Raw genomic sequence first — 27,028 nt, 5'->3', positions numbered from 1 at the left:
ACTCATAACATCTTCCTCGAAGGAGATGCTAAACCAGTTCGAGATGCACAGAGGAGGCTGAATCCAGCCATGAAAGAGGTGGTAAAAGACGAAGTGCTGAAATTATTAGCTGCAGACATCATCTATCCAATCTCCGACAGCAAATGGGTAAGCCCAACACAGGTAGTTCCAAAAAAATCTGGTTTGACTGTCATTGAAAATGCTAATGGAGAATTGATCCCATCTAGGAAAGTAACGGGTTGGAGAATGTGCATTGATTATCGTAAATCGAATTCGGCTAGCCGAAAAGATCATTTCTCGTTACCTTTCCTAGATCAGATATTAGAGAAAGTAGCTAGTAATTCTTTTTATTGTTTCTTGGATGGATTTTCTGGTTACTATCAAATTGCCGTAGCACCTGAGGACCAAGAGAAGACTACCTTCACTTGTCCCTTTGGCACCTTTGCTTTCCGCAGAATGCCATTCGGTCTATGCAATGCCCCTGCTACTTTCCAACGCTGTATGATGAGTATTTTCTTTGATATGTTAGATGATATGTGCGGAATTTTTATGGATGACTTTTCTGTGTTCGATAAGTCTTTTGATTATTGTTTGACACATTTAATTGCGATTTTGAAAAGATGTGAGGAAAAGAATTTACTTCTAAACTGGGAAAAATGTCAATTTATGGTACGTAGTGGTTTAGTACTTGGACATTTGGTTTCTGAGCGTGGTATAGAAGTTGACAGGGCCAAGGTAGAGTTGATTTCTCAGTTACCTATCCCTAAGACAGTCCGGGATATTCGCTCCTTCCTTGGTTATGCCGGGTTCTATAGACATTTTATTGAGGGTTTCAGTAGTATTGCTAAACCATTATGTACCTTGTTGCAAAATGAAATTGAATTTTTGTGGACTGATGATTGTCAACAGGCCTTTGAAACACTAAAGCGACATTTGACTATTGCGCCTATCATGCAACCTCCTCGGTGGGACTTGCCATTTGAGATCATGACCGACGCTAGCGACTACGCTCTTGGTGCTGTTCTAGGTCAACGAATTGATAACAAGCCGTCAGTTATTTATTATGCCAGTCTTTGAATGATGCTCAGAGAAATTATACTACCACTGAGAAGGAATTGCTAGCTGTTGTTTTTGCTTTAGAAAAATTTCGCTCTTATGTTATTGGTGTACCTGTCATTATTTTTACTGACCACTCTGCTTTGAAATATTTATTAGCAAAGAAGGACGCAAAGCCCAGATTGATCAGGTGGATTCTACTCCTCCAGGAATTCGATATCACCATACGCGATAAAAAGGGCGTGGAAAACGTTGTACTTGACCATCTTTCTCGATTGCAGCTACCCGAGGTACTGGTGTCCCCTCCCTTGAATGACGAATTTCCTGATGAACGTCTCTTTGCTGTGTCACGCGCTCCATGGTTCGCCGACATTGTGAATTATCTCGTCACCGACCAGATGCCAGACCATTGGCTCACCCAAGACAAGCGTAAGTTCCTAGCTGAGGTAAGACATTATTATTTTGATAATCTATACCTATTCAAATATTGTTCTGACCAATTAGTGCGTAGATGTGTTCCAGATGATGAATTTAATTTTGTGATGCATTTTTGCCATGGTGGGATATGTAGAGGCCGCTTTGCTGTTAAGAAAACTGTTTCAAAAATATTACAAAGTGGACTCTACTGGCCCACCATGTTTAAAGATGTTGAAAATTTTTGTAAAGCATGTGAGGCCTGTCAAAAATTAGGAAAAATTACTGTCAAGAATGAAATGCCTATGTCCCCCATATTGACTCTTGAGATTTTTGATTGTTGGGGTATTGATTTTATGGGACCTTTCCCTATTTCTTTTGGGCATTCTTACATTTTGGTCGCTGTGGACTATGTTTCTAAATGGGTGGAGGCAATACCTTGTCGAACTAATGACCACAAGGTTGTCATACGTTTTCTCAAAGAGTTATTTGCACGCTTTGGCATGCCCAAGGCAATCATTAGTGATGGAGGGTCCCATTTCTGTAACAAACCTTTTGAAAAACTCATGCAAAAATATAGTGTAACCCACAAAGTCTCTGCCCCTTACCACCCTCAGACCAATGGTCAAACTGAATTGGCCAATAGAGAGATCAAAACGATATTTGAGAAAACTGTGCGTCGTAACCATAAGGACTGGTCAGAAAAACTTGTTGACGCACTTTGGGCCTACCGTACAGCTTTCAAGACAAACTTAGGGATGTCTCCCTACAGGTTAGTATATGGTAAGGCGTGTCATTTACCTGTTGAAATTCAGCATCGTGCGTTATGGGCTATCAAATAGATTAACCTTTCACTTGATGATGCCACAGGTTTAAGAAAATTGCAGGTATGCGAGCTTGAAGAATCTCGAAGGGACGCTTATGATAATGCTCGTTTGGCTAAGGAGCGGATGAAGTTGCTATATGATAGGAACATCAAAGAAAAACAACTTTTTCCTTCTCAACAAGTGCTACTCTATGACTTACGACTGCATGTGTTTCCTGGGAAATTGAAATCTCGATGGGGTGGTCCATATATTGTTGAAAAAGTTCATTCTCATGGTGCAGTACAGATTGTAAATCCGACGAATGGCACCCATTTCACAGTCAATGGACAGCGCCTAAAGCCTTTCATGACCCCATTCGATGTCGACAAAGAGGTCTTGCTTCTGCAAGACCCTAGGGGAGTCCTCTGACCTTTCTATGCTACTGTTTTATTTTTATTTTTATTTATTTATTTTTGTTTATTTGTTTTAGTTGTGTTTTTCCCTTTTCTTTCTTATTACATTAGTCAGTAGTACTGTTCCATTAGTTGTTTATAGTGTACAATTTTATTTCCCTTGCGCTTTCACATTGAGGACAATGTTTCACTTTAGTTGGGGGGGATGAGCATTTGCATGTGACACTGTGCACGTACACGTACTGGGTTTTAAAAAAAAAAAAAAAAAACAAAAAACAAAAAACAAAAAAAAAAAAAAATCAAAAAGAGAGAGAAAGAAAGGAGGAGCACTGAGGAATTACATTGCACTATGTCATGCTTAACACTTTGTATACCCTTCGCATACTTGCATATAACTTATGAATGACACACTTGAGTCAATCATGTGTAGTTTCTCTTTATATGATCTTATGACTCCATGAAGAACTGATTGGTAGTACATTCGTGTTAATGTGGCTATATAATTTCATGTATTTACACGGCATCTCATGAGGTTGAATACACACTCACGTGATTCATTGCACTTAGGGTTTCCTGTGAGCATTGAGAGAACACCCGTGGAGACTATGACACCTTGTGAGATATCCTTGAGCTATTTATCGTCCTTTTGAGCGTTAATATCAAATCAGAGTTCATAGAACTCAATTCTCTTTTTTTGGATGATTCCTTGTACACTAGTCTTTATTTTTGATTTGCTAGCCTAGAGGTGACACCTAGTGGGGAGATAGAAACCTAGGTCTTGTAGCCTACTCAAAATGTGAAGGCTGAGCCACCCCTAGAGATAGACTTAATTCATGAACTCCTATTCGAGCTCAATTCCCATTGATGGTATGAAGATTACAAAAGAAGTGTTATGATTGTCCTTATTGCCCAAGAAAAGACAAAAAATAAAGAATGAGCAGAAAAAAGAATAAGCAATACACATGCGCATGAGATGAAACGCTAATGCTTGATCCACATACATATCACAAAGAATCAAGGACATGACACATATTTTTCACGTATGAAAATTCTTCAACCGATTAATGCCTCAGATGAATTCATGACAAGTTTGTGAATAAGTTGATCTAGGGTGGTCTCAGTTGGATATGGCGAGTAGGTGAGAAGATGCTAGGGTGAAGGACCCGACACCTCATAGATAGGCTAGATCTTTTCCAGACTAGTCCACTCCATATACTTAACGTTGTTCATTTTAATATGTGGGATGTTTGATCGCGACACTCCTCCTCACATATGATGAGTGAACCCATTTTCTTTGAGTGTTCTTGAGGGTATACCAGTTAGGCCGAGTCAAAGCGACCGTTCTGTAGGTGTCCACTGGCGTCCTAGGTGTACTGAGTCACACACATTACACACACCTCGAGAGTTTACCTGTTTATACTTGAACTTATATGATTGTATTAACTCTGAATGTGCCACTGATTAACTTTATGTGAGTACACTACTCTCAAATCACATATAAACGATGAAACTTGCATGAGTGACGTGCTTTGGAGTTGTGTATACTGAATATGAACGAGCTTGTGTGAAATTCAGTTATGTTCTTGTATGTGAAGTGGTATAATATTGTCACATGTGCATTGATTTCATGATTATTGGAGTTTGTAGTTGTAGACACCACCGTAAGATTCATTCACGCCATTTGCTAGAGACTAGCAAAACGTTAGTTGGGGGGTGTGATTACGCATCAAAACTGCGTAATTGGACGTTTAACTCAGGCTTTACGGTTTATATTTTTAATTAAATGCCTAAAATTGTCCAATATTTTAATAAAGTGCCAAAATCATCATTCTTGAACTTTATTACACTATTTATGAAGTTTTGGTAATTTTTTGTCGTAGGAAAATTCCCGGGAATCAAAACCGACACCTGTTCGTATTTTATGCATAACTTTTCCGTCTGAGCTCCAATTGAGACGATTCAAATTTCTAGAGAAAGAGGAAAGGATCATCTACAACTTTCATGTTTTGAGTTTTGTGAGATACAGGCTCCAGAAGAGCAGAATTTGCGACGAACCGAGAACAAATAAAATAAAAAAAATATATATATTTGAATGGGTTATTGATGTGACCCGGCCATGCATGGTAGTATTTGTTGTAACTCTTGTATTTCTATTTCACACATGCTTATTGAGCAATAGTTAAGCAAATTTCATGTGCATACTAGTTCATAAGAGTATATAGAATCTCATTAAGTCATAAGTTTAATACTCATGGTTTTCAAAGACAAAACAAAGAGTTTGACAAAAATATCCTATACTCAAATGTATTTTCATAAGGGACAAGTTTTAAATGATATTAGTATTCAAATCTTTCATATACTTGGTTCTGGTTAAGTTTGAACCAAGATTAAGCACCTAAGCAAAGAAACAGGGCAAACCGTTGATGGTTTGGCCAAGTGCTTTGACAGTTTCAGGTAGTAAGCTAAATGAATTTTGGACAAGAGGAAACCGTCGATGGTTTAGGGAACTCCATCAATGGTTTGCATTGGATTCTAAACCTAATAGGCATAAAATGACTAGTTTTTAAAGTATTTTATTATTTTAAATGCCTAACGGACATATAACGGTTAGTTTGTCCATTTTCCTATAAATACAAGCCCAAAGACTTATTTAATGATTGATTAAGTGATTAACATCTTTAGAATATCATTCACAAGTACTTTGCATTTAGTTCATCATCTCATGTGTTCAAAATCTCTCTTGCTTTCTAATCTTGTGTTGATTCATTAGTTGAGAGATTTGTGTGAGGTTTGTATTGTATTAGATATCAGCTCATTCAAGGATCATTGTCTTTGTAATTCATTCTTATCTTATAAGGGTTCTTTTTGAACCAAGTGTTAAAGGGATTGGTTTCCTTAGTTTGGGCTCATTGTGACCAATAAGGATTGGTTCTCGTGTGAAGGTTCTTGGTGAATCGGATTGTAAGGGTTCTTGGTGAACTTTACTGAAAGGCTCTGGGTGAGCGAAAGCAATTTGTTCATGTGTGTAAAGGCTTCTTTTGTCAGTGAAGGAGGTTGATAGTGGATTGTGGAATCCTTGAGAGTGTCTCAAGGCGTGGACATAGGCAAGGGGCTGAACCATGTTAATATTGTTTATCAAACTTCTCTTCCTTATACTCTTTTATTTATATCTTGTGCATGATTTATATTATTTATATTGTGATATAATTTCTTGCATCTTGCTAAGATTTATATTTTGTGGTGGAAAGCTAAAATCTGCTAAAGAGTCCATTCACCCTCCTCTAAACTCGACTCTAGGGCCAACATGTTAGTAAATTTTGGTTCTATTCTAATGGGAAATAATTCTTAATGCAAAATTGTTGGAATAGGGAACATCAGAATTAAAATGTTTGATGGTGTTGTGGGATGGGTTCCTAAAATACGCAACTTTAGGCCTATATTTTCCTATGCGATGTTCTTATTTACTTTGTAATTATCCTTTCTTATCATTTTTCGGAGTTACACATGGTGTGTTTGATGTTTCAAGAAATTGAAGCTTAACTCAAGGAGTTAAGCAGCGGATTCAAAGCTATCAACTTGGAAGCACAAGGCTCGACCATGTGCTCAACTAGGTCTCTAAGGCCTTGATTCAGCTACAGCAGCATGTCCTTGATCGACCATGTGATGTGACCAAGAAATCACAAGGAGCAACCTGGTCAAGATAAAAGACTCCAAAAAGCTGGTCAACAAGCAAGATTCATGAAGACCCTCGACCAGGACGTGACCAGGAGACCTTGGACGTGCGACCTGGTCAATGATTCCATCAATTGAACAAAGAAGTAATTGAAAATTTTCTAAAATGGTTCGACCAGGGGCTACCAAGAGAACTTGGGGTGCGACTAGGTCAACTGTTATCGAGTTTAGAAATTAACTACGCGAGATGTTTGCTGAAAGTTTCTTGATTTGAATTTCTATGCATGTAAACCCTAAGGGGCATAAAATCAAACTTCAAAAAGTTGATTAGGGTTCCCCTTTTGTTCCCCTTTGGTTCCTCTTTGGTTCTTTGAGTCCCACGAGTTCCGTTGGGTGCCATTTAGAGTAGTTTTCTTTTAATTGTCAATTTGCATTGCTTTGTTAATTTCGAATTGCAAGTTCACTTGTATTTCATTCTTGCTTTGTATTTCAATTCTGATTTTCAATAAAAGTTATGCTTTCAATTTCATTCTTCAATACCATGTCTTTATGTTTGATTTCATGCACAATGAGTAGCTAATTTACTTAGTTCTATAGTTGTGATGAAACCTTAGGTAAGAACAGTATAGCTAGGATTCAGTTAATTGTGCACAATAGGGTACGGTTGCTAGAAAGGAATTAGTGTTCGCTAGATAGGGTATACCCCATTCTTTTGATCGTGCTCTAGATGATTGGTATGAACTCGGCTATGTTATGTTACTCAAGTGGATTAATTGACTGTTGAAACCCTGGTATAGGTAATTGACCGAACATAGTTATTGTGAATTAACTAGGGTGGATTCTTAACCAAGGAATTGCTTTTCCAAAAGAATTTCAATTCAATTTTAATTGCTTTCATAGTTTAATATAAAAACCAAAATCAATCTTTTATTCTTGTTCTAATGTAGTAAACTAGGTTAACTTGGTAAAGCGTTGCACTGAGTCCTAGAGATCGACACTCGACTTACTCATTGTTCTACTGAACTTGGGATTAGTTAGGTTATAAATTTTATCTTTGGTAGTTAAGGATCCAAGCCTTGGAGAGCCTACCAAAATTTGGCGTTGTTGCTGGGGACTTAGTTACTGTAGAGAGTCAAACCTTAGTGTAGTTTACTACGTGATTTTTTTTAATTTTTTTTATATTCTTGTTTGCTGTTTAAAGTCTTGATTTTTTGTACTAAAGAGTTGTATGCAAGGTTTGAGATCTTTGGATCCAGAATTAGTACCTATAGACCATAAGATTAAGAGATCTCGTAGGTCGGTTAGGAAATCTACTTCTAGTCCAGAGTTAGCCTTGTCCTACGAACCTAAAGTCATGGTTGAATGCCAACCGGTTCCCGCTTTCCATAATCAGAACCAAAACCTGGAATCTCTTGCTCCCCATTGACTTGCGGTAGAGGAGGAACCTCTTTGGCCCCTTAGGAACTATTTCACTCCTAATGCATACACCTCGCTATCTTGAATTCGAATCCCAGATGTTGAGGTGGCGCAATTTGAAATCAAGACCTCAACCTTAGGATATTTCCATTCTCTTTAAAGGATAAAACCAAATATTGGCTGAATTCTTTAAAGCCGAACTCGGTGACCACCTGGGTCATTATGTAGCTCGAAATTCTCAAAAAGTACTTCTCCATAGGGAAGACTAATCAGCTTAGGCAGACGATCACAAGTTTCTCATAGATAGACGGTGAGCAATTTTTTGAGACGTGGGAGCGTTTTAGGGACCTTTTGCGTATCATCAAGTCTCTAAGTGGCAATTAGTTCAAACATTCTATGAGGGGATAGCTGAGCGTGATAGATCTATAGTCGATGCAACATGTGGAGGTACTTTCCTCACAAAGCATGAGAATGAGGCTTAGACTTTCTTTGAGACTCTCATCGAGAATTCTCAGCAACATATTGTTGTTGCTCGTAGACCTTACCAACTTTCTTCTTTGTATTCTAAGGGAGTTTATGAGTTAGCAGTCGGCCATGACCTTGCACCCACTTTGCACACCATTGTTAAGAAACTTGATCAGGTCTTGTTTTTAGGACAACCACCTCAGTCGGTGGCGTGCACAGTGTTGTGCGCTATATGCTCCAATCCCTCTTATACCTACTATACTTGCCCTCATGTGCCTCCCACACCTGATTTTGTGCAAGAAGACGTTAAATCCACTCAAAATTGGTACGACATGCCGGCCAATGATCTATACTCCAATAAGTATAATCGTGGGTGGAGCAGACATCCTAACTTCTTCTAGAGGCCACAAGCTCCGAGTTTTTCAGCCCCAATACCTTAGCAAGCACCAAATGCTCCACCTCCTCGATCATTTCAAAATTCAAATAAGCAAAATCCTCTCATGCATTCACCCCGTGAACTAGCTTATCAACCACCACCTCCTCAGCAACCTCAATATGATCACTCTTCAAGGGACGGTATTGAAAACCCTTAAGGGTATTGAAGCTGATCATCAGGTTGATCGACAATTACTCCATTCCCAGTCTTAGCCCATAGCGAAGCTAAAGGCCCCCATGGTCCAACTAGCTACATCTTTGAGTAGGCGGGTTAAGGGTAAGTTGCCTAGTCAGCCCCTCGTTAACCCAAAAGGCTAATATGGGGTAAAGAGTGAGTCGCCTGCTAATCATTCAACATATCATGAGCAAGCCCAAGTCGTGACCATCCTTAGGAGTGTTAGGGAGGTAGATAACGTGGTCGGAGAGAAGTCGGACGAAAGTAAGGGTAAGGAGAAGATGAGGGTAGAGCTCAATGTTGAACCATGTATTCCCTCCTCCAATCTAGTGAATAATCCCATAAAGCTTGCCTCCTCTGATGATGGAACATTGCCCCATTATGTCCTTGTAGTGCCATATCATGTAGCTCTTTAGTCACACTCCAAATCTAAGAAGAAAGCAAATGTAGAGTCCATGATGGACACATTTAAGCAAGTTAAGGTTAATCTTCCTCTCTTAGACACAATTAAGCAAGTGCACGCTTATGCTAATTCCTTAAGGACCTATGCACCAAAAGGCACAAATCTCGAGTGCATATGAACAAAAGAGTTACGTTAACCAAGAGTGTGAGCTCCATTCTGTTACGTCACGTTCCCTCAAAGCTTAAGGACCCTAGCGCTGCCGCCATCTCATGTGTAATTGGCGATTACTCTATCGGTAGGGCTTTTTTGGGTTTGGGAGCAAGTGTGAACCTACTTCCCTACTCGGTCTACAAACATTTTTTTCTAGGAGAGCTTAAACGTACCCCGGTCATTTTGAGCTTCGCTGACCGATCTGTGAAAGTACACCGAGGTGTTGTTGAGGATATCCTAGTGAAGGTCGATACATTCTATTTTCCAGTTGACTTTGTTGTCTTAGATATGGAACCTACCGACTCGGCCAAGAAACAGATCCTTATCCTCTTGGGTCGATCATTCTTAGTCACGGCTAATACATGCGTCCAATGTAGGACTGGTGTTATGGATATATCCTTTGGCAACATGAAGCTCAGGCTGAATGTGTTCTGTGCCTCCCAGCAAGCATCTTATGACGTCCCATGCAAAGATGTGGATATGGTCGACGAGTGTGTTGAGGAAGTTGCCCCCTCGACTCTTTTTAGGGATCCCCTTGAGGCTAGGCTTCAATTTGATCGGTCTTCCATCTTAGGTCTAGAGGACCCGTGTGAGCATGCTTTTGTTGTCTGTAATTTGGCCTTTAGCTTAAAGAAAAGGCCCTATAAATCTAAGTTCAAAACCCTTCGTACTCTCTCTAGCATTCCAGAACGTCCTTTCATCAAAGCCCCTTCATCCCTTGAGTTGAAGCCCCTTCCGGCTTCCCTCAAGTATGTCTTCTTAGGGCCCCACGAGACCCTTCCCATGATCATTTCATCTAGCTTGACTAGTTCACAGGAGTCTCGACTCATTCATGTCTTACAAAAATATATAAGAGCATAGGGTGGTGAGTGGTGGACCTTAGGGGTATAGATCCATTTGTTTGTATGTATCGGATTCACCTTGATCCAAATGTGAAACCTATTTGTGAGATGCAACGAAGGTTAAACCCCAATGTGAAGGAGGTGGTGTTGAAGGAAGTTGTAAAATGCCTAAATGCTGGGAGAATATTTCCTACTTCTGATAGTGAGTTTGTGAGCCCCATGCAAGTGGTTCCCAAGAAATTGGGAATCACAATTATTGAAAATGATAAGGGTGAAGCTATCCCCACTTGTGTCACTAGTGGGTGATGGGTGTGCATTGATTACTAGAAACTTAATAACCTCACCCATAAGGACCACTTCCCATTACCATTCATTGATCAAATCCTAAAGAGGCTGGCGGTCTAGAACTTCTATTACTTTTTGGAAAAATATTCTGGGTATAATCAGGTTGTGGTCCACCCAGATGATCAGGAGAAGACTTCCTTCACCTGCCCATTCGGGACCTTTGCCTATAGGAGGATGCCTTTCGAGCTATGCAATGCACTCGCGACCTTTCAACGGTGCATGCTCGCCATTTTTCTGACATGGATGAAAAATTCCTTGAGGTCTTCAGGGATGATTTTTCTGTGTTCGGATCCTCCTTTGATGCATGCTTGGAGAACCTGTCTAAAGTTCTCGAGAGATGTGTGGACACAAACTCAGAGTTAAGCTGGAAAAGGAGCCATTTTATGATTCAAGAGGGCATAGTGTTGAGGCATATTATTTTTTCTAGGGGGATTGAAGTAGATAAGGACAAGGTAGAGTTTATTTCAAAACTCCCCCTACTTCTATTAAAAGAGTTAGGTTGTTCCTAGGACACGTTGGTTTCTATTGACGATTCATCAAGGACTTTAGCAAAATCTCTTGGCCCTTGACCAACTTGTTATTCAAAGATGCATCATTTGAGTTTGATAAAGATTGTCTTACTACATTTGAAACCCTTAGGACTCTACTTTCCTCCACCTTAATCATACAACCACTCGATTGGTCTCTCCCTTTCAAGATCATATGCGATGCGTCAAATTATGTTGCAGGGTTTGTGTTTGGGCAACAAGCTGACAAATTACCCCACGTGATTCACTACACGAGTAAGACTTTTCAAGGACCTCAATTGAATTACACTACCATCGAGAACGAGCTCCTAGCGGTAGTATTCTGCTCTTATCTCCTAGGGTAGAAGGTTTTTGTATATTTTGATCATGCCACTTTGTGGCACCTTCTTATGAATAAAGAAACAAAACCTAGGCCGATTAGGTGGGTTCTCCTCCTACAAGAGTTTGATTATGAGATTCGGGATAAGAAAGGGACTAAAAATCACGTAGTTTATCATTTGTCCGGCATTCTAGTTGAGGGGTCTACCAGCCACTATCTAGTTCATGATTCCTTTCTTAATAAGCAACTCTTTGCAGTGTCTTCCCGACTCCCATGGTTTGCTGTGATTGCGAACTACTTAGCCACAGGAACCATTCCTTATGATTGGACACAGCGGGAGAAAGACAAGTTCTTCTCCCAAGTGTGCCATTACATATGGGAAGACCCATACCTTTTCAAAATCTGCTTGGATTCAATCATTCGACGATGTGTTCCCGAGAGTGAGTACCTCCATATACTTTAATTCTATCATACCTTAAAGTACGGTGGTCACTTTAGTGGGAAGAAAACGGAAACCAAAGAGCTTCAAAGAGGATTCTTTTGGCCCACACTTTTTTGAGATGCTCTGGAGTTTTGGACAGTATGATTGTGGTGTCAGTAGACCGGGAATATCTCCCGGCGTGACATAATGCCTTTGAACCCCATTCTAGTGGTCGAGCTCTTTGATGTGTAGGGGATCAACTTTATGGGTCCATTCCCTCCTTCTAATGGGTATAAGCACATACTTGTGGTGGTGGATTATGTTTCGAAGTGGGTAGAGGTGGGCGCGATTAGGACCAATGACCATCGAGTGGTCATTAAATTTCTTAAGGTTCTTTTTAGTCACTTCGATTGCACCCAAGCTATCATTAGCGATGAGGGAACTCATTTTCTCAATCATCATTTTGTGGCACTCCTTTTAAAATATTCCATCACTCACAAAGTAGCAACACCATGCCATTCGTAGACTAATGGACAAGTTGAGGTTTCGAACCATGAGATCAAAAACATCCTTGAGAAAACTGTGAGGTTGGATAGAAAAGATTAGTTGTCTCGTGTAATAACCCCAAAAATGGAAAAATGGCTATACAAGATTAGTGGGGTGATTTCAAAAAATAAAAAATAATAAAATAATAATAAAAAATTTTAAAAATTAAATTAATTAAAAATAAATAAATAAATAAATAAATAAATTGAATTTTTTTATTTTTATTAAATAAATATATTATTAATTAAATATATTATTAATTAAATATATTATTAATTAAATATTATATTATTATTATTATTATTATTATTATTATTATTATTATTATTATTATTATATCTCATCCTGAAGCTTAAAGAAGCTTAAGGATTTCATTTCTTCTTCAAAACCTGCGCAGAGATCCAACCCCCCTTTAACTTCTCTTTCTCTCCTCTCATTCTCTCTCCCTATCTCCTCATTTTCATGGCAGATTCTTGTTTGATCGGAAATTGGAAGATACCGCTGGACTCCATTTTCCACTGCCGTCATTTCTACTAGAGCGGATTGGGGGTAGGAGTGGAGTAGGCATATCTCCTAGGGTAAGTTAATTTCCTTTTATTTCTTTTTTTTTTTTTCAATTTCTTACAAATTATAGGCCCAATTGACGATCGGACACCACCACGAGAATCTAAGGATAATTCTCTACAAGTCTAGCGGAGTGGAATTCTCGTGGGGTCGTCGGGGGCATAACTCCAAATTTGGGATAAGAGGGTTATTAAGGGGTTTATTATCATTTAATTAGTATTAATTTAGAAATGTTAGAATATTGATATGAAGTTGAAGTAGGATTTTTAAAATTTAGGGCCCGAGTGAGCGCCACGGGTGTAATTTCGGGACCCGCAGGCATAATTTAGGAAATTAAGTAGGGGTGTTAAATATTAGTTTAAATGTTAATTTGGGGTGTATGGAGTTGACGGAAGGTTAGATGAGTATTATTTTAGGAAAATGAGTTAATTAATCTGGGGAAAATACAAATTTTAGGATTTGAGTTTTAGGAGCCAAGGGTGTAGGATCTGGGTGTTAACGAGACTCTCAGTAAGGCAGATAAGGGGAATAAATTATAGCAGCATTTTTAGAATTACTGTTTAAATTAATATGTGAAAATGAGCATATGGTATTTTTCCTGAAAGTTATTATGATATAAATATTAGATAAATTGTGTGGCATTTGAGTAATATTAATTTGTGATGTTTTGGAGTGAAATTAATATATTATGAATATTAGATGAAAATTGCGTGGCACATGACATGTGTTGAAAAATGTGAAATATAACAATGAGTATTTTCTGAGAAAATATTGAAATGAAAATGATTGATGTGATTAGTGGAAAATAATGAAATGTGGTATTTATATGTGAGTAGAAATGATTTGCATGAAAAATGAGATTTTGCGAATTATTGATACGAGTATTTTGAGAAATGTTGAAATACGTGAAACAAGATATATATTATTATGAGATGATGAAATGTGCACAGAAAATGATGAGAATATTTATATTGAACGGAATTGAGATATACTGAAATATGATTGATGAAATGTCAATATCGCATAATGATTGCGGATATGTGGTAGTGAACCCTAATGGATAGTTGTGATATTGGGCACGATATTGTTGCTAGTGGTGTAGTGCAACCACATGGACTCTTGGAGCATGTGGCGTGACAGTTGATTGTGCCATTTTGTAGGGTTTTTGGGCCCCTTGAGTCCGAATCAGGGCTATAGGCGGCTAGTCATACTATAGATGCGATATGTGATATGATATTTTGATCTAACCAGGTTGGCCAACTGTGGTTAGATTCAGCCTTCGGGCTGCACAACGTTGACCATGGGGGGAAGTATGACGTGGAAAGAAAGATCCTCATGGGGGTTATGAGTTACATACACGATGTTGGTATTTGATACCAAAGATACTCATGATTCGGAAAGTAAAATGGAAACGGAAAGTGAAAGAATGACGAAATTGGCTAAAATGAGAAATGAAAGAAATAATACAAATTGTGAAATAGAAAATGGTAAAATTGAGAAATGGAACTATATGAGTGAATAACATAAATAATTGAGGTAAAGTGAAACTTTTCACCTGAGGGCTTACTGAGTAAGGTGAGTGCCCTGATAGGTATCAGATGTGGCCATTCTAGGCAGCATAACGTGTTAGGGCAGAGAGAAGATACCTGTATGGGCGGATAATCTTCCTATTCTTAGGAACTTCAGGGGTAAATATGTGTTGGAAATGAATAAACTTGAAAAATGGTTTTAAAGCTTATAAAATATTGCATTGTATATCTATATGAATATGAGAATATATTTATCAGTGTATTTTTATTAAATGAAATGTTGATTTGAAAAGTAAACTGTGTTATAACTGAACTCATATGGTCACACGTTGTAAATAATTTATTCCTTCTTATTGAGAGGTTTCTCACCTGAATTATCTAAATATTTCAAGGAACAGGGATAGGCCAGGTGATAGAGGTTCGTGACCATTGGGAGCTGAGACCCTAACACACAGGGTGAGTTTTTGGACTAGAGGAGGTGTAATTCCCCTAGTGTTGAGTTGTTCTTGAGTCTGTGATGGTGATGTTTATATACATGTATGTTGATACTTTGGGGATTGTATTCTGACTGATATATATATATATATATATATATATATATATATATATATATATATATATTATCTTTCGTTGTTAGGTTGTACAATTGAAATAACTGTTTACTTGGTACCCAATGCGGGTCGGCTCATATGAATGGTAATAGGGTTGTTGACGTGGTTGATTTATGGATGTTGTTGATGACGAGTGACTATTTATTTATTATTGTAAAAAATTTTACGAAAATCGGGGTGTCACAGTTTGGTATCAGAACCTAGGTTGCTAGGTTCTGTAGACTTTAGTAGATAGCGGAATACAATACCAGAGTATAAGAGTGGATTTTGAGGAAACTAGGAGACAGGTAGATTGGAATGTGCTTTAGTGATTGTTTGAGGATGAGCTGAGAATTTAGGGTTCTATCTTGCGGCCTAGAGGCAGGAGTACCGGGGTTGTTTCTGTGTTTTTCCTGGGGTGACGATTTCAAGGAAATCATGGATACTATCGCTGGATCTTGTTTTTAAGTGACAGGACTGAATCTTAAATAGAGATTAAGGATGTGAAGATAAATGGTCATAGAAGGGTAATTTATGAATTATAACAGTGTATTGGTTGTGTGATAGTAATCGTATGCTGAGATTAGTTGCTTCCTTTGCAGGATGAATCCATAGAACAATAATACAAGTGCGGGAGGTGATGGAGTAGAACCTTCCAGTATGGGTGATGAAGACCCTGGCGCAGTGTTGCATAGCGTCACTCAGCAGGTGATGGCTGAGATGGCCAGGAGCTCGGCGGAGCGGAGTTGCACGATCGAGCAGTTTACGCGTATGCGACCCTTTTCTTTTGCTGGACGAGCGGATCCATTGGTAGCAGAGAACTAGGTTCAGGACATAGAGGATATACTGACAGTCCTCTCATGTACAGACAAGCAGAGGGTGTTATTTGCCACATTTAAGTTGACCAGGGAAGCAAAGCGCTGGTGGAGGTCGGTGAGGCTATTGGAAGAGCAGAGGCCCAACCCTATAGCGATGATGTGGAGTCGTTTTAGGGAGATTTTCTTCGAGCGGTACTTTCCCACTACAGTCAGGAGTGCAAAGGCATTGGAGTTTCTATATCTGACACAGGGGTTTATAACGGTGCAACAGTATGCAAAGAGATTCGTTGAGCTATCCTGGTTCGCCCCGTATCTGGTGCTAGATAAGGAGAGGAAGGTGAGGAAGTTTGAGGAGGGATTGAGGTAGAATCTGTATGAGCAGGTGGTAGGCTTCCCAGCTCAGACTTTCTTAGAGATAATGAACAGGGTTGCGGTGATTGAGAGTGGCCTACAGAAAGGCGCAGCAGCACAGAGCCAAAAGAAGTGGCCCGTGCCTTCTGATTTTCAAGTAGGGTCTAGTTAAGGGCCATGGAGGAGATATGATAGTAAATGAGGACAATGATAGGGAGGAGGAGATCAAGTAGTACAGGGTAGACAAATGCCTCCTCCTTGTCCCAGATGTTTGAGGAGGCACCTTGGAGAGTGCCGAGCGAGGGAGGTTGTCTGTTATTAGTGCCACCAGCCTGGGCATATCGCAAGGAACTGTCACGCATCGCCAACTGTAGCAGCTTCTCCTCGACCATATAGAGGACGCTACCAGGCACCTCGAGGTGGACAATAGAGGAGTACTTCTTTAGTACAAGTTTATGCACTGACGTCGGGAGATGCTAAGGTGGTATGAGATGTGGTGACAGGTACTGTTTCAATACTTTTATTTAAAGCTACTATTTTGTTTGATTATGGGGCGACTCATTCCTTTATCTCCCGAGAATATGTGAAGTTGTGTGGGTTTGAACCTCAGCAATTAGATAATAGTTTGTTTGTTGCTACGCCGACTGGGGTTGTAGGGATATGCAGAAAGGTACTCAAAGACTATCCAGTGGGTATTCAGGGGAGGCCTTTGTCAGTTAATCTGGTGCTTCTAGATATGCATGGGTTTGAGGTAATCTTGGGAATGGACTGGCTAGCTGCCCACTATGCCAGAATTGATTGTCACCAGAGAGAGGTAGTGTTCAAACCTCCAGAGGGACAGGAGTACAGGTTCGTGGGATCACGTGTGCGTACCTCACCTCAGTTACTATCTGCTATTCAGGCATGTAGATTTCTATTAGAAGGTTGTCAGGGATATTTAGCCTGTGTGAAGGCAATATCAGAAGTGGAGCTAAGGGTGGAGGATATCCCAGTGGTGAGGGATTTTCCTGATGTATTTCTGGAGAATTTGCCAGGACTACCTCTTGATTGTAAGGTAGAGTTTGTTATTTATTTGGCTTTGGGGACAGCGCCAATTTCGAAGGCGCCATATAGAATGGCACCGATAGAGCTGAAAGAATTGAAAGAACAGTTGTAGGAACTATTAGATAAGGGGTTTATTCGACCCAGTGTGTCACCCTAGGGAGCACCGATTTTTTTTGTGAGGAAGAAGGATGGGTCGATGAGGTTTTGCATTGACTACAGGGAAATAAATAAGGTAACTATCAAGAATAAATACCTGCTCTTACATATCGATGATTTGTTTGACCAGTTACAGGGGACACAGATCTTTTCGAAGATAGACTTACGCTCTGGGTACCATCAGGTGAAAGTCAAGGCTGAAGATGTTCCGAAGACGGCATTTTGAACACGGTATGGACACTATTAATTTCTGGTTATGCCGTTTGGGTTGACGAATGCTCCTGTAGTGTTTATGGATTTGATGAACATGGTTTTTCACCAGTATTTGGGTCAGTTTGTGGTAGTATTTATTGATGATATACTAGTGTATTCAAAGAGCCTAGAGGAGCATATGAGTATAGTGCTTCAGGTGTTGCGAGAGAAGAAACTATATGCGAAGCTTAAGAAGTGCGAGTTTTGGCTAGAACAGGTTACCTTCCTTGGACACGTTATATCTAGGGGTAGTATTTTTGTTGATCCGAGTAAGATTGAGGCGGTAGTAGATTGGGTACGACCAAAGACTATGCACTAGATCAGGAGTTTCCTGGGATTGGCTGGGTACTACCGTAGGTTTGTTGAGGGCTTCTCTAGACTTTCAGGCCCATTGACCAGGAAAGGCTAATGTGGTCGCTGATGCTTTGAGCCAAAAATCAGTGGATTCATCTTTGTCTGCAGTGGAGATTCAGCATCCGATCCGTATGGATCTAGAGAGGCTCGGTGTGGAGCTGGTAGAGGGCAATCACCAGGCTTTTATTGCTGACTTGGTTTTGCAGCCGACTCTATAGGAGAGAATTAAAGTAGCTCAAAGGAATGATGCAAAACTAGTATAGCTTATAGGGAAGGTACAAGATGGTCAGGAAACAGAGTTCAGCATCTCAGATGATGGAGCCTTGAGGTTTCGTACCAGGTTATGCATTCCTGCCAACCCTGAGATCAAGAAGGTTATTCTGGAGGAAGCACATTGATCCCTGTATACTGTACATCCAAGTTGAACTAAAATGTATAGGGATCTTCGAGAGTCCTTTTGGTGGAGCAACATGAAGAGGGAGATAGCCCAGTATATGGATCAATGTTTGACATGCCAGCAAGTGAAAGCTGAGCATCAGAGACCAGCGGGATCATTGCAGCCACTCCACATTTCTGAGTGGAAGTCGGAGCATATAGTGATGGATTTCGTCACAAGATTGCTGCCGGCGTTGCATGGACATGACACTATCTGGGTAGTGGTGGAACGACTGATAAAGGCTATCCACCTTTTGCCGATCAGAGTTAGCTGCTCCATGGATAGATTGACTGAGTTATATATCTAGGACATAGTTAAGCTCCATGGTGTCCCAATGTCCATAGTTTCAGATAGAGACCCACGGTTCACATATCGTTTTTGGAAGAGTCTACAAGGGGCCATGGGTTCTCAGTTGTTGTTTAGCACAACTTTTCATCCTCAGGCAGATGGGCAGATGGAGAGGACAATACAGATTCTGGAGGATATGTTGCGTGCATGTGTGCTGGACTTTGGAGGTCATTGGATGCAATATTTGCCACTGGTTGAGTTTGCGTATAAGAACAGCTACCAAGCTAGCATTGGAATGACACCGTATGAGGCGTTGTATGGTAGGAGGTGCCAATCCCAGTTATACTGGGATAAGATTGGGGAGAAATAGATATTGGGACTAGAGCTGAAACAACAGACTCAGGATAAAGTCCGACTCATCAGAGATAGGATCTGAACAGCATAGAGCCGGCAGAAGAGTTATGCTGATACTCGCTAGCGAGAATTGGAGTTTAATGCGGGAGATCACGTGGTCGTGAAGGTGGCATCGATGAAAGGTGTTATGAGGTTCAGGAGGATGGGTAAGCTAAGCCCTAAGTATATTAGACCATTCGAGGTTCTTGAAAGAGTTGGTCTAATGGCCTATTGATTGGCGTTACCACCGGTCCTATCTAGGATCCATGACGTATTCCATGTTTTTATGTTGAGAAAATACGTCCCAGACCCCTCCCATATGATCTGCTATAAAGCACTGGAGTTGGGAGACACTTTAGCTTATGAGGAAGTGCCATTGCAGATTCTTTACTGGAAGGAGCAGGAGCTACGTACGAAGAAGATTCCACTAGTAAAAGTTTTATGGCGCAATCATGCAGTTGAGAAGGCTTCCTAGGAACTAAAGGATCAGATGTGCCAGAGATATCCATACTTATTCAGTGGAGTTTAGAATTGAGCCAGTTAGAATAAAAGGAATAATATTGTGTACTTTTATTTGTATAGTGTAACGTAGGATAAATAGGGTTTTTAATTTTGAACGTGAATAGCTTTGGGAAATTTTTGAATAGTTGTAATCTCCCAGAACCCTCGTTGTAACCATGATATTCCTCCGCTATAAGTGAGGCTAATTAATAAAAATGGAAGTGTTTTCTCTAATGATGGGAAGCAGACGAATAGCGAATTTCGAGGAAGAAATTTTTACGAGGGCAGAATGTAAAAACCCCAAAAATGGAAAATGGCTATACAAGATTAGTGGGGTGATTTCAAAATAATAATAATAATAATAAGAATAAAAAAATAAAAAAATTTAAATTAATTATAAATAAATAAATTTTATTTTATTTATTAATTAAAAAAATTATTATTATTAATTAAATATTATATTATATTATATTATATTTATTATTATTATTATATCTCATCCTGAAGCTTAAAGAAGCTTCAGGATTTCATTTCTTCTTCAAAACCTGCGCAGAGATCCAGCCCCCCCTGAACTTCTCTTTCTCTCATTTCGTTCTTTTTTCCTCTTTTCTTCTCGTCCGATTAGAAATTGGAATATACCGCTGGACTCCATTCTTCATTGCCGTCATTTCTACTAGAGCGGATTTGTGGTAGGAGCGGCGTAGGCGTATCTCCTAGAGTAAACTAATTTCCCATTTTTTTCTCAATTTCTTGCAAATTATAGGTCCAATCGACGATCAGACACCACCATAAGAATTTATGGATAATTGTCTGCAAGTCTAACAGAGCGGAATTCTCGTGGGGTTGTTGAGGGCATAACTCCAAATTTGGGATAAGGGGGTTATTAAGGGGCTTATTATCATTTAATTAGTATTAATTTAGAAATGCTAGAATATTGAACATCTGAAGTTGAAGTAGAATTTTTGGAATTTAGGGCCTGGGTGAGCGCCGCGGGTGTAATTTCAGGACCTGCAGGCATAATTCAGGAAATTAAGTGGGGGTGTTAAATATTAGTTTAAATGTTAATTTGGGCTATATGGAGTCTAGGGAAGGTTAGATGAGTATTATTTTAGGAAAATGAGTTAATTAACCTGGAAAAAATGCAAATTTCAAGATTTGAGTTTCGGGAGCCAAGGGCGTAGGATCTGGATGTTAACAAAACTCTCAGTAAGCCACATAAGGGGAATAAATTATAGCAACATTTTTAGAATTACTGCTTAAATTAATATGTGAAAATGAGCATATGATATTTTTCCTGAAAGTTATTATGATATAAATATTAGATAAATTGTGTGGCATTTGAGTAATATTAAATTGTGATGTTTTGGAGTGTGAAATTAATATATTATGAATATTAAATGAAAACTGTGTGACACATGACATGTGTTGAAAAATGTGAAATATAACGATGAGTATTTTCTGAGAAAATATTGAAATGAGAATGATTGATGTGATTAGTGGAAAATAATGAAATGTGGTATTTATATGTGAGTAGAAATGATTTGCATGAAAAATGAGATTTTGCGAATTACTGATATGAGTATTTTGAGAAATATTGAAATACGTGAAACACGATATATATTATTATGAGATGATGAAATGTGCACAGAAAATGATGAGAATATTTATATTAAACTGAATTGAGATATACTAAAATATGATTGATGAAATGCCAATACCGCATAATGATTGTCGATATGTGGTAATGAACCCTGATGGATGGTTATGATATTGTGCATGGTATCGTTGCTAGTGGTGTAGTGCAACCATACGGACTCTTGAAGCATGTGGCGTGATAGTCGACTGTGCCTTTTTGTAGGGTTGTTGGGCCCTCTGAGTTTGGATTGGGGCTATAGGCCGGCCAGTCGTACTATAGACGCGATATGTGATATGATAGATCTAACCGGGTCGGACAACCGCGGTTAGATCTAGCCTTCGGGTCGCACTACCTTGACCATGGAGGGAAGCATGACATGGAAAGAAAGATCCTCAGGATGGCCATGAGTTACATACACGATGTTGGTATTTGATACCAAGGATACTCATGAGCCGAAAAGTAAATGGAAATAGAAGGTGAAAGAATGACAAAATTGGTTAAAATTAGAAATGAAAGAAATAATGGAAATTGTGAAATAGAGAATGGTAAAATTGAGAAATGGAACTGTGTGAGTTAATAACATAAATAATTGAGGCGAAGTGAAACTCTCCGCCTGAGGGCTTATTGAGTAAGCTGAGTGCCCTAATAGTTATCAGATGTGGCCATTCTAGGCAACATAACGTGTTAGGGCAGAGGGAAGCTACTTGTATGGGCGGGTAATATTCTCTATTCTCAGGAACTTCGCGGGTAAATATGTGTTGGAAATGAATAAACTTGAGAAATGGTTTTAAAACTTATAAAAACTTGTGTTGTATATATATATATATGAATATGAGAATATGTTTATCAATGTATTTTTCTGAGATGAAATGTTGATTTGAAAAGTAAACTGTATTATAACTAAACTCATATGGCCACACACTGTAAATAATTTATTCCTTCTTACTGAGATGTATCTCACCCAAATTATCTAAATTTTTTAGGCAACAGAGATAGGTTAGGTGATAAAGCTCCGTGACCATTGGGAGCTAAGACCCTGACACACAGGATAAGTTTTTGGACTAGGGAAGGTGTAATACCCTAGTGTTGAGTTGTTCTTGAGTCTGTGATGGTGATGTTTGTATACATGTATGTTGATACTTTGGGGATTGTATTTTGACTGGTATGTATATACTGTCTTTCGATGTTAGGTTGTATAATTGAAATAACTGTTTACTCGGTACCCAATGCGAGTCGAGTCATATGAATGGTTATAGGGTTGTTGACGTGGCCAATTTATGGATGTTGTTGATGATGAGTGACTATTTATTTATTATTGTAAAAAATTTTAAGAAAATCGGGGTGACACAAAGAGCTAGACAATCCACTGTGGGCATATAGAACGACCTACATGACCCCTATCTGTATGTCCCCATAATCGTTGGTCTATGGTAAGGCTTGTCACCTCCCAGTTGAGTTAGAGCATCGGGCCTACTGGGCAATTAAAAAGTTCAATTTCGACATGGCCACTACTAGTTCTCATCACCGCCTCCAACTCAATGAGTGGGAGGAGGTCCAAAATAACTTGTACGAAAATGTCAAGATCTATAAAGATAGGATAAAAGCTTTTCATGACAAACACATTGTCTTGAAAATTTTTTGACCTTACCAAAAAGTATGGGTTTTCAATTCGAGGCTGAAATTATTCCCGGGTAAGCTGCGGTCTAGATGGCATGGTCACTATATCGTGAGCTGTGTGTTTCCACATGGTGCGGTTGAAATTGAGGATCTAGAGACCACCACCCTTTTTAAGGTCAATGGTCAGCGTCTAAAGCAATTTTTGGAGGGGATTAGTGAGGGACTCGTAGAGGAAATCTCTATTAGTGACTCGATGTATCCGACTTGAGCATTCATTGCCTCTAGCTGAAGAAGGTAAACTTAGCGCTTCTGGGAGGTAACCCAAGTATTTTTATTGTTCCTTGTTTCTTTAGGTTGTACATTGTAGGATGTGTTAGAATCTAGAGTCATTAGTTTAGGTCTTAACTTTTGTGTCATAGTCGACCAAGGTGCGACTAGGGCTTCTCTAGGCGCGACTTGGTCCGTATCCCATGGCCTTTCAATAGGGAACACAGAATAGGTTGACCATCATGCAACCATCCCTCCCACCAGGTGCGACCTGCTCGTCACTATGTGTTCCTAGTGACCATCAATTTCCAGAATAGGTCGACCAGCGTGTGACCTTCAATCCATTCTGGCGCAACCTAGTCAACAGTTTCTTTTCCACACTAACTTGGGGGTCGACCATTGGCTCAACTAGGCCCAACCTAGCGTGACCTGGTCGAGCGTGTTAAAAATGATTGAACATAGCTCCAATCTTTGATTTTATTGCCTTTTTTGTCTATTTGCCTTGTGTATTGATATTTCTTTCTTGTATTCTGGTTTTATGATGGGTGCGTTCATGTGCAAGTACACTTGTTTTGCCTTTCGTCACCGTGCAGTGCTTCCTTCCCCTGCCTTTCAAGTGTTTTCTTTCTTTACTTTAGTGGGGACACTGAAATCTTAAGTTGGGTGTCGTATGGTTAGGAAGGCACTACATGTTGAATTTAGCGCACATATAGGACATATTTTTAAAATTTCAGAGAACAATATATGCAGTAATCCATGTTAACACAACTTATGCCCTTTAAATAGTTTTAAATAGCATTTTTGTTACAACTTCATGTTGTATCAGTTAAATGACTTTATTATGATCACTAACGATGAAGTGAGTTGTTCATGCATATTTTCAAGAGGTGTAGTGAGTTTTCCGTTTTTGGGCAACTTGATGAGAGTTAATTGTTAGTTCATTAGTTTTAATGTTGTTATATAAGTTTTGGTATTTACATGGTGTATTACAAGGCTTAGTCACACTTACACATGATTCGTTTCACTTAGATTTCCTTGTGAAAACTAAGAGAGCAACTGTGGCGACTATGACACCTTGTAAGGATTTTGTTGAGCCTTTAATTTTTTATTTTTTTTTAGAGTTATGTACATGCACTTTGTGTTCATGAAACTCAAACATTGTTCTTAGGATACTCTTTTTATGCTAGTTTCTTTATTTGATTTGCTAGCCTAGAGGTGATGTCTAGTGGGGGAGATATAAACCTAGGTCTTATAGCTTACTCAAGATGTGAATATTAAGCCAACCCTAAAGATGAAAATAATTCATGAATTCTCTTTTCTTCCTTTAGTTCCCTATAGGTAGCATGAAGACAATATAAAGTTGTATTGATTGACCTTGCTAGCCATGAAAGAGAAAAAACAAAGAAAAGAAAATTGATGAGTAGAAAAGAAAAAAAAAAAAGAGAAAATGAGAAAAAAAATGTATAGATATATGCTCCAAAAAAGCAAAATAAAGAATAAAAAATAAAATGGCCAAGCTAGGGACATCACATTCCTGCAAGTATCAAGTGTCTTCTGGTGCTCTAACGCATATGGATGGATTCATGCATGGTTTATGAATTGCCAATCTAGGATGACCTTGGTAGGATGTGGCGAGTAGGTGAGAAGGCGATAGGGTGAAGGACCAAACAGCTCGATATTAGGCTGGATTCCATTCTCTTGAGACTAGTTCACTCCATTTTCTTCTTTGGTTCTTCAATATATGTGAGATATTTGACCATGCATGTTTTTTCTCACATACGAGAGTGACCCTATTTCCACAAGTGTTTTTAAGAGCATACCATTGAGGCTGAGTCAAGACAATCGTTCTGTAGGTGTGCTATGATTATCCGAGTGAAATGAGTCATTCACTTTACTCGTGTCTTGTGATTATGCTTGTTTATACTAATATTCATAAGATGATATTAACTTTGAATATGAATTGCTAATTGATTCTTTGTGGGTTATGATTTCTTGACGACTATATCTTGTTAAGACACGTATAGGTGATTTCCTTTGAAGTTGTCTTTATAATGGAGTTATTTGTAGAGGAGCATGTTTATAATTATGCTATATGTTTGTATGTGAAGTGGTATAGCTATGTTACTTGTTTGAGCTTTTAATTGTTATTCACTGGATAGGTGTTTGTGGGTATTGCCCTAGAAACCCTCACAAGACTATAACTCATCCACTAGGGCCACCTAGGGGTTTAAAGCCTTTTTGCATATGGTAAATGCAATCGTGTTTCCCACGAAAAAGTAGGTAGTTAGGAATTTATTTATCTTTTATAGGTTTTTCATAGTTTTTCTTTGCATGAGGGTTAGCAAAGTGTAAGTTGGGGGTTGTGATGTGTTCCTAAAATATGCTATTTTAGGCCTCCATTTACTTATACGATGTTCTTATTTACTTTGTAATTATCCTTTATTATCAGTGTTCAGAGTTACACATGGTGTGTTTGATGTTTCAGGAAATTGGAGCTTAAATCAAGGAGTTAAGTAGTGCAAGGAGTCAAAGTTATCAACTTGGAAGCACAAGGCTCGACCAAGTGCTCAACTAGGTCTCTAAGACCTTGATTCAGCTACAGCAACATGTCCCTGATCCACCATGTGGTGCAACCAAGCAGTCACAAGGGGCGACCTAGTCAAGATAAAAGACTCCCAAGTGCTAGTCAACAAGTAAGATTTACAGAGACCCTCGACCAAGACACAGCTAGGAGACCTTTGACATGTGACCAGGTCGATGATGCCATCAACTGAACAAAGAAATAATTGAAGATTTTCGCGAATGGCTTGACCAGGGTGTGACTAGGAGAACCTAGGGTGTGATTAGGTCAACTGTTATCGAGTTCAGAAATATACTGCACGAGATTTTTGGCAAAAGTTTCCTGATTTGAATTTTTGTGCGTGTAAACCCTGAAGGGTATAAAATCAAATTTCGAATAGAAGATTAGAGTTCCCCTTTGGTTCCTCTTTGTTCCCCTTTGGTTCCTCTTTGGTCCCTTGAGTCCCTTGAGTTCCATTGGGTGCCATTTAGGGTAATTTTATTTTAATCATCAATTTACATTGCTTTGTTAATTTCGAATTGCAAGTTCAATTGTATTTCATTCCTGCTTTGTATTTCAGTTCTGAATTTCAATAAAAGTTATGCTTTCAGTTTCATTCTTCAATACCTTGTCTTTATGTTTGATTTCATGCACAATGAGTAGCCAATTTACGTAGTTCTATAGTTGTGATGAAACCCTTGGCAAGAACAACATAGCTAGGATTTAGTCAACTATGCATAATAGGGTACGATTTTTAGAAAGGAACCCATGTTCGCTCGATAGGGTATACCCCATTCTCCTAATCATGCTCCGAATGATTGGTGTGAACCCCGCTACGCTATGCTACTTGAGTGGATTACTTGACTATGGAAACCCTAGTATGGATAATTGACCGAACATAGTTATCGCAAATTAACTAGGGTGGATTCATAACCAGGGAATTGCTTTTCCATAAGAATTTCAATTCAATTTTAATTGCTTTCGTAGTTTAATAGAAAAACCAAAATCAATTTTTTTTTTCCAGCGTAGTAAACTAGGTTAACTTGGTTTCCATTACACTTAGTCCCTAAGATCGACACCTGACTTACTCATTGTTCAACTGAACTTGGGATTAGTTAGGTTATAAATTTTATCTTTGGTAGTTATGGACCCAAGTCTTGGTGAGCCTACCTTTGTGAGAACGTAATGTGATGTTAGGCATATATCA

The 27,028-nt window shown here is 39.0% G+C and overlaps 1 protein-coding gene across 1 annotated transcript; it reads left to right on the top strand.

Annotated features, from left to right (window-relative positions):
• Nucleotides 1-87: 87 nt before the first annotated feature.
• Nucleotides 88-10,613, top strand: LOC131143831 (uncharacterized; the record flags this gene model as incomplete). Its single annotated transcript, XM_058092200.1, has 3 exons — nt 88-838; nt 9,623-10,214; nt 10,427-10,613. Coding segments are annotated over 3 exons (1,530 nt in total), but the record flags the coding sequence as incomplete, so codon positions are not given.
• Between the last annotated feature and the right edge of the window lie 16,415 nt (nt 10,614-27,028).

Source organism: Malania oleifera, chromosome 12, assembly GCF_029873635.1.
Source record: "Malania oleifera isolate guangnan ecotype guangnan chromosome 12, ASM2987363v1, whole genome shotgun sequence".
NCBI classification, from domain to species: domain Eukaryota; kingdom Viridiplantae; phylum Streptophyta; class Magnoliopsida; order Santalales; family Ximeniaceae; genus Malania; species Malania oleifera.
This window is presented reverse-complemented; position numbering and strand designations above follow the sequence as displayed.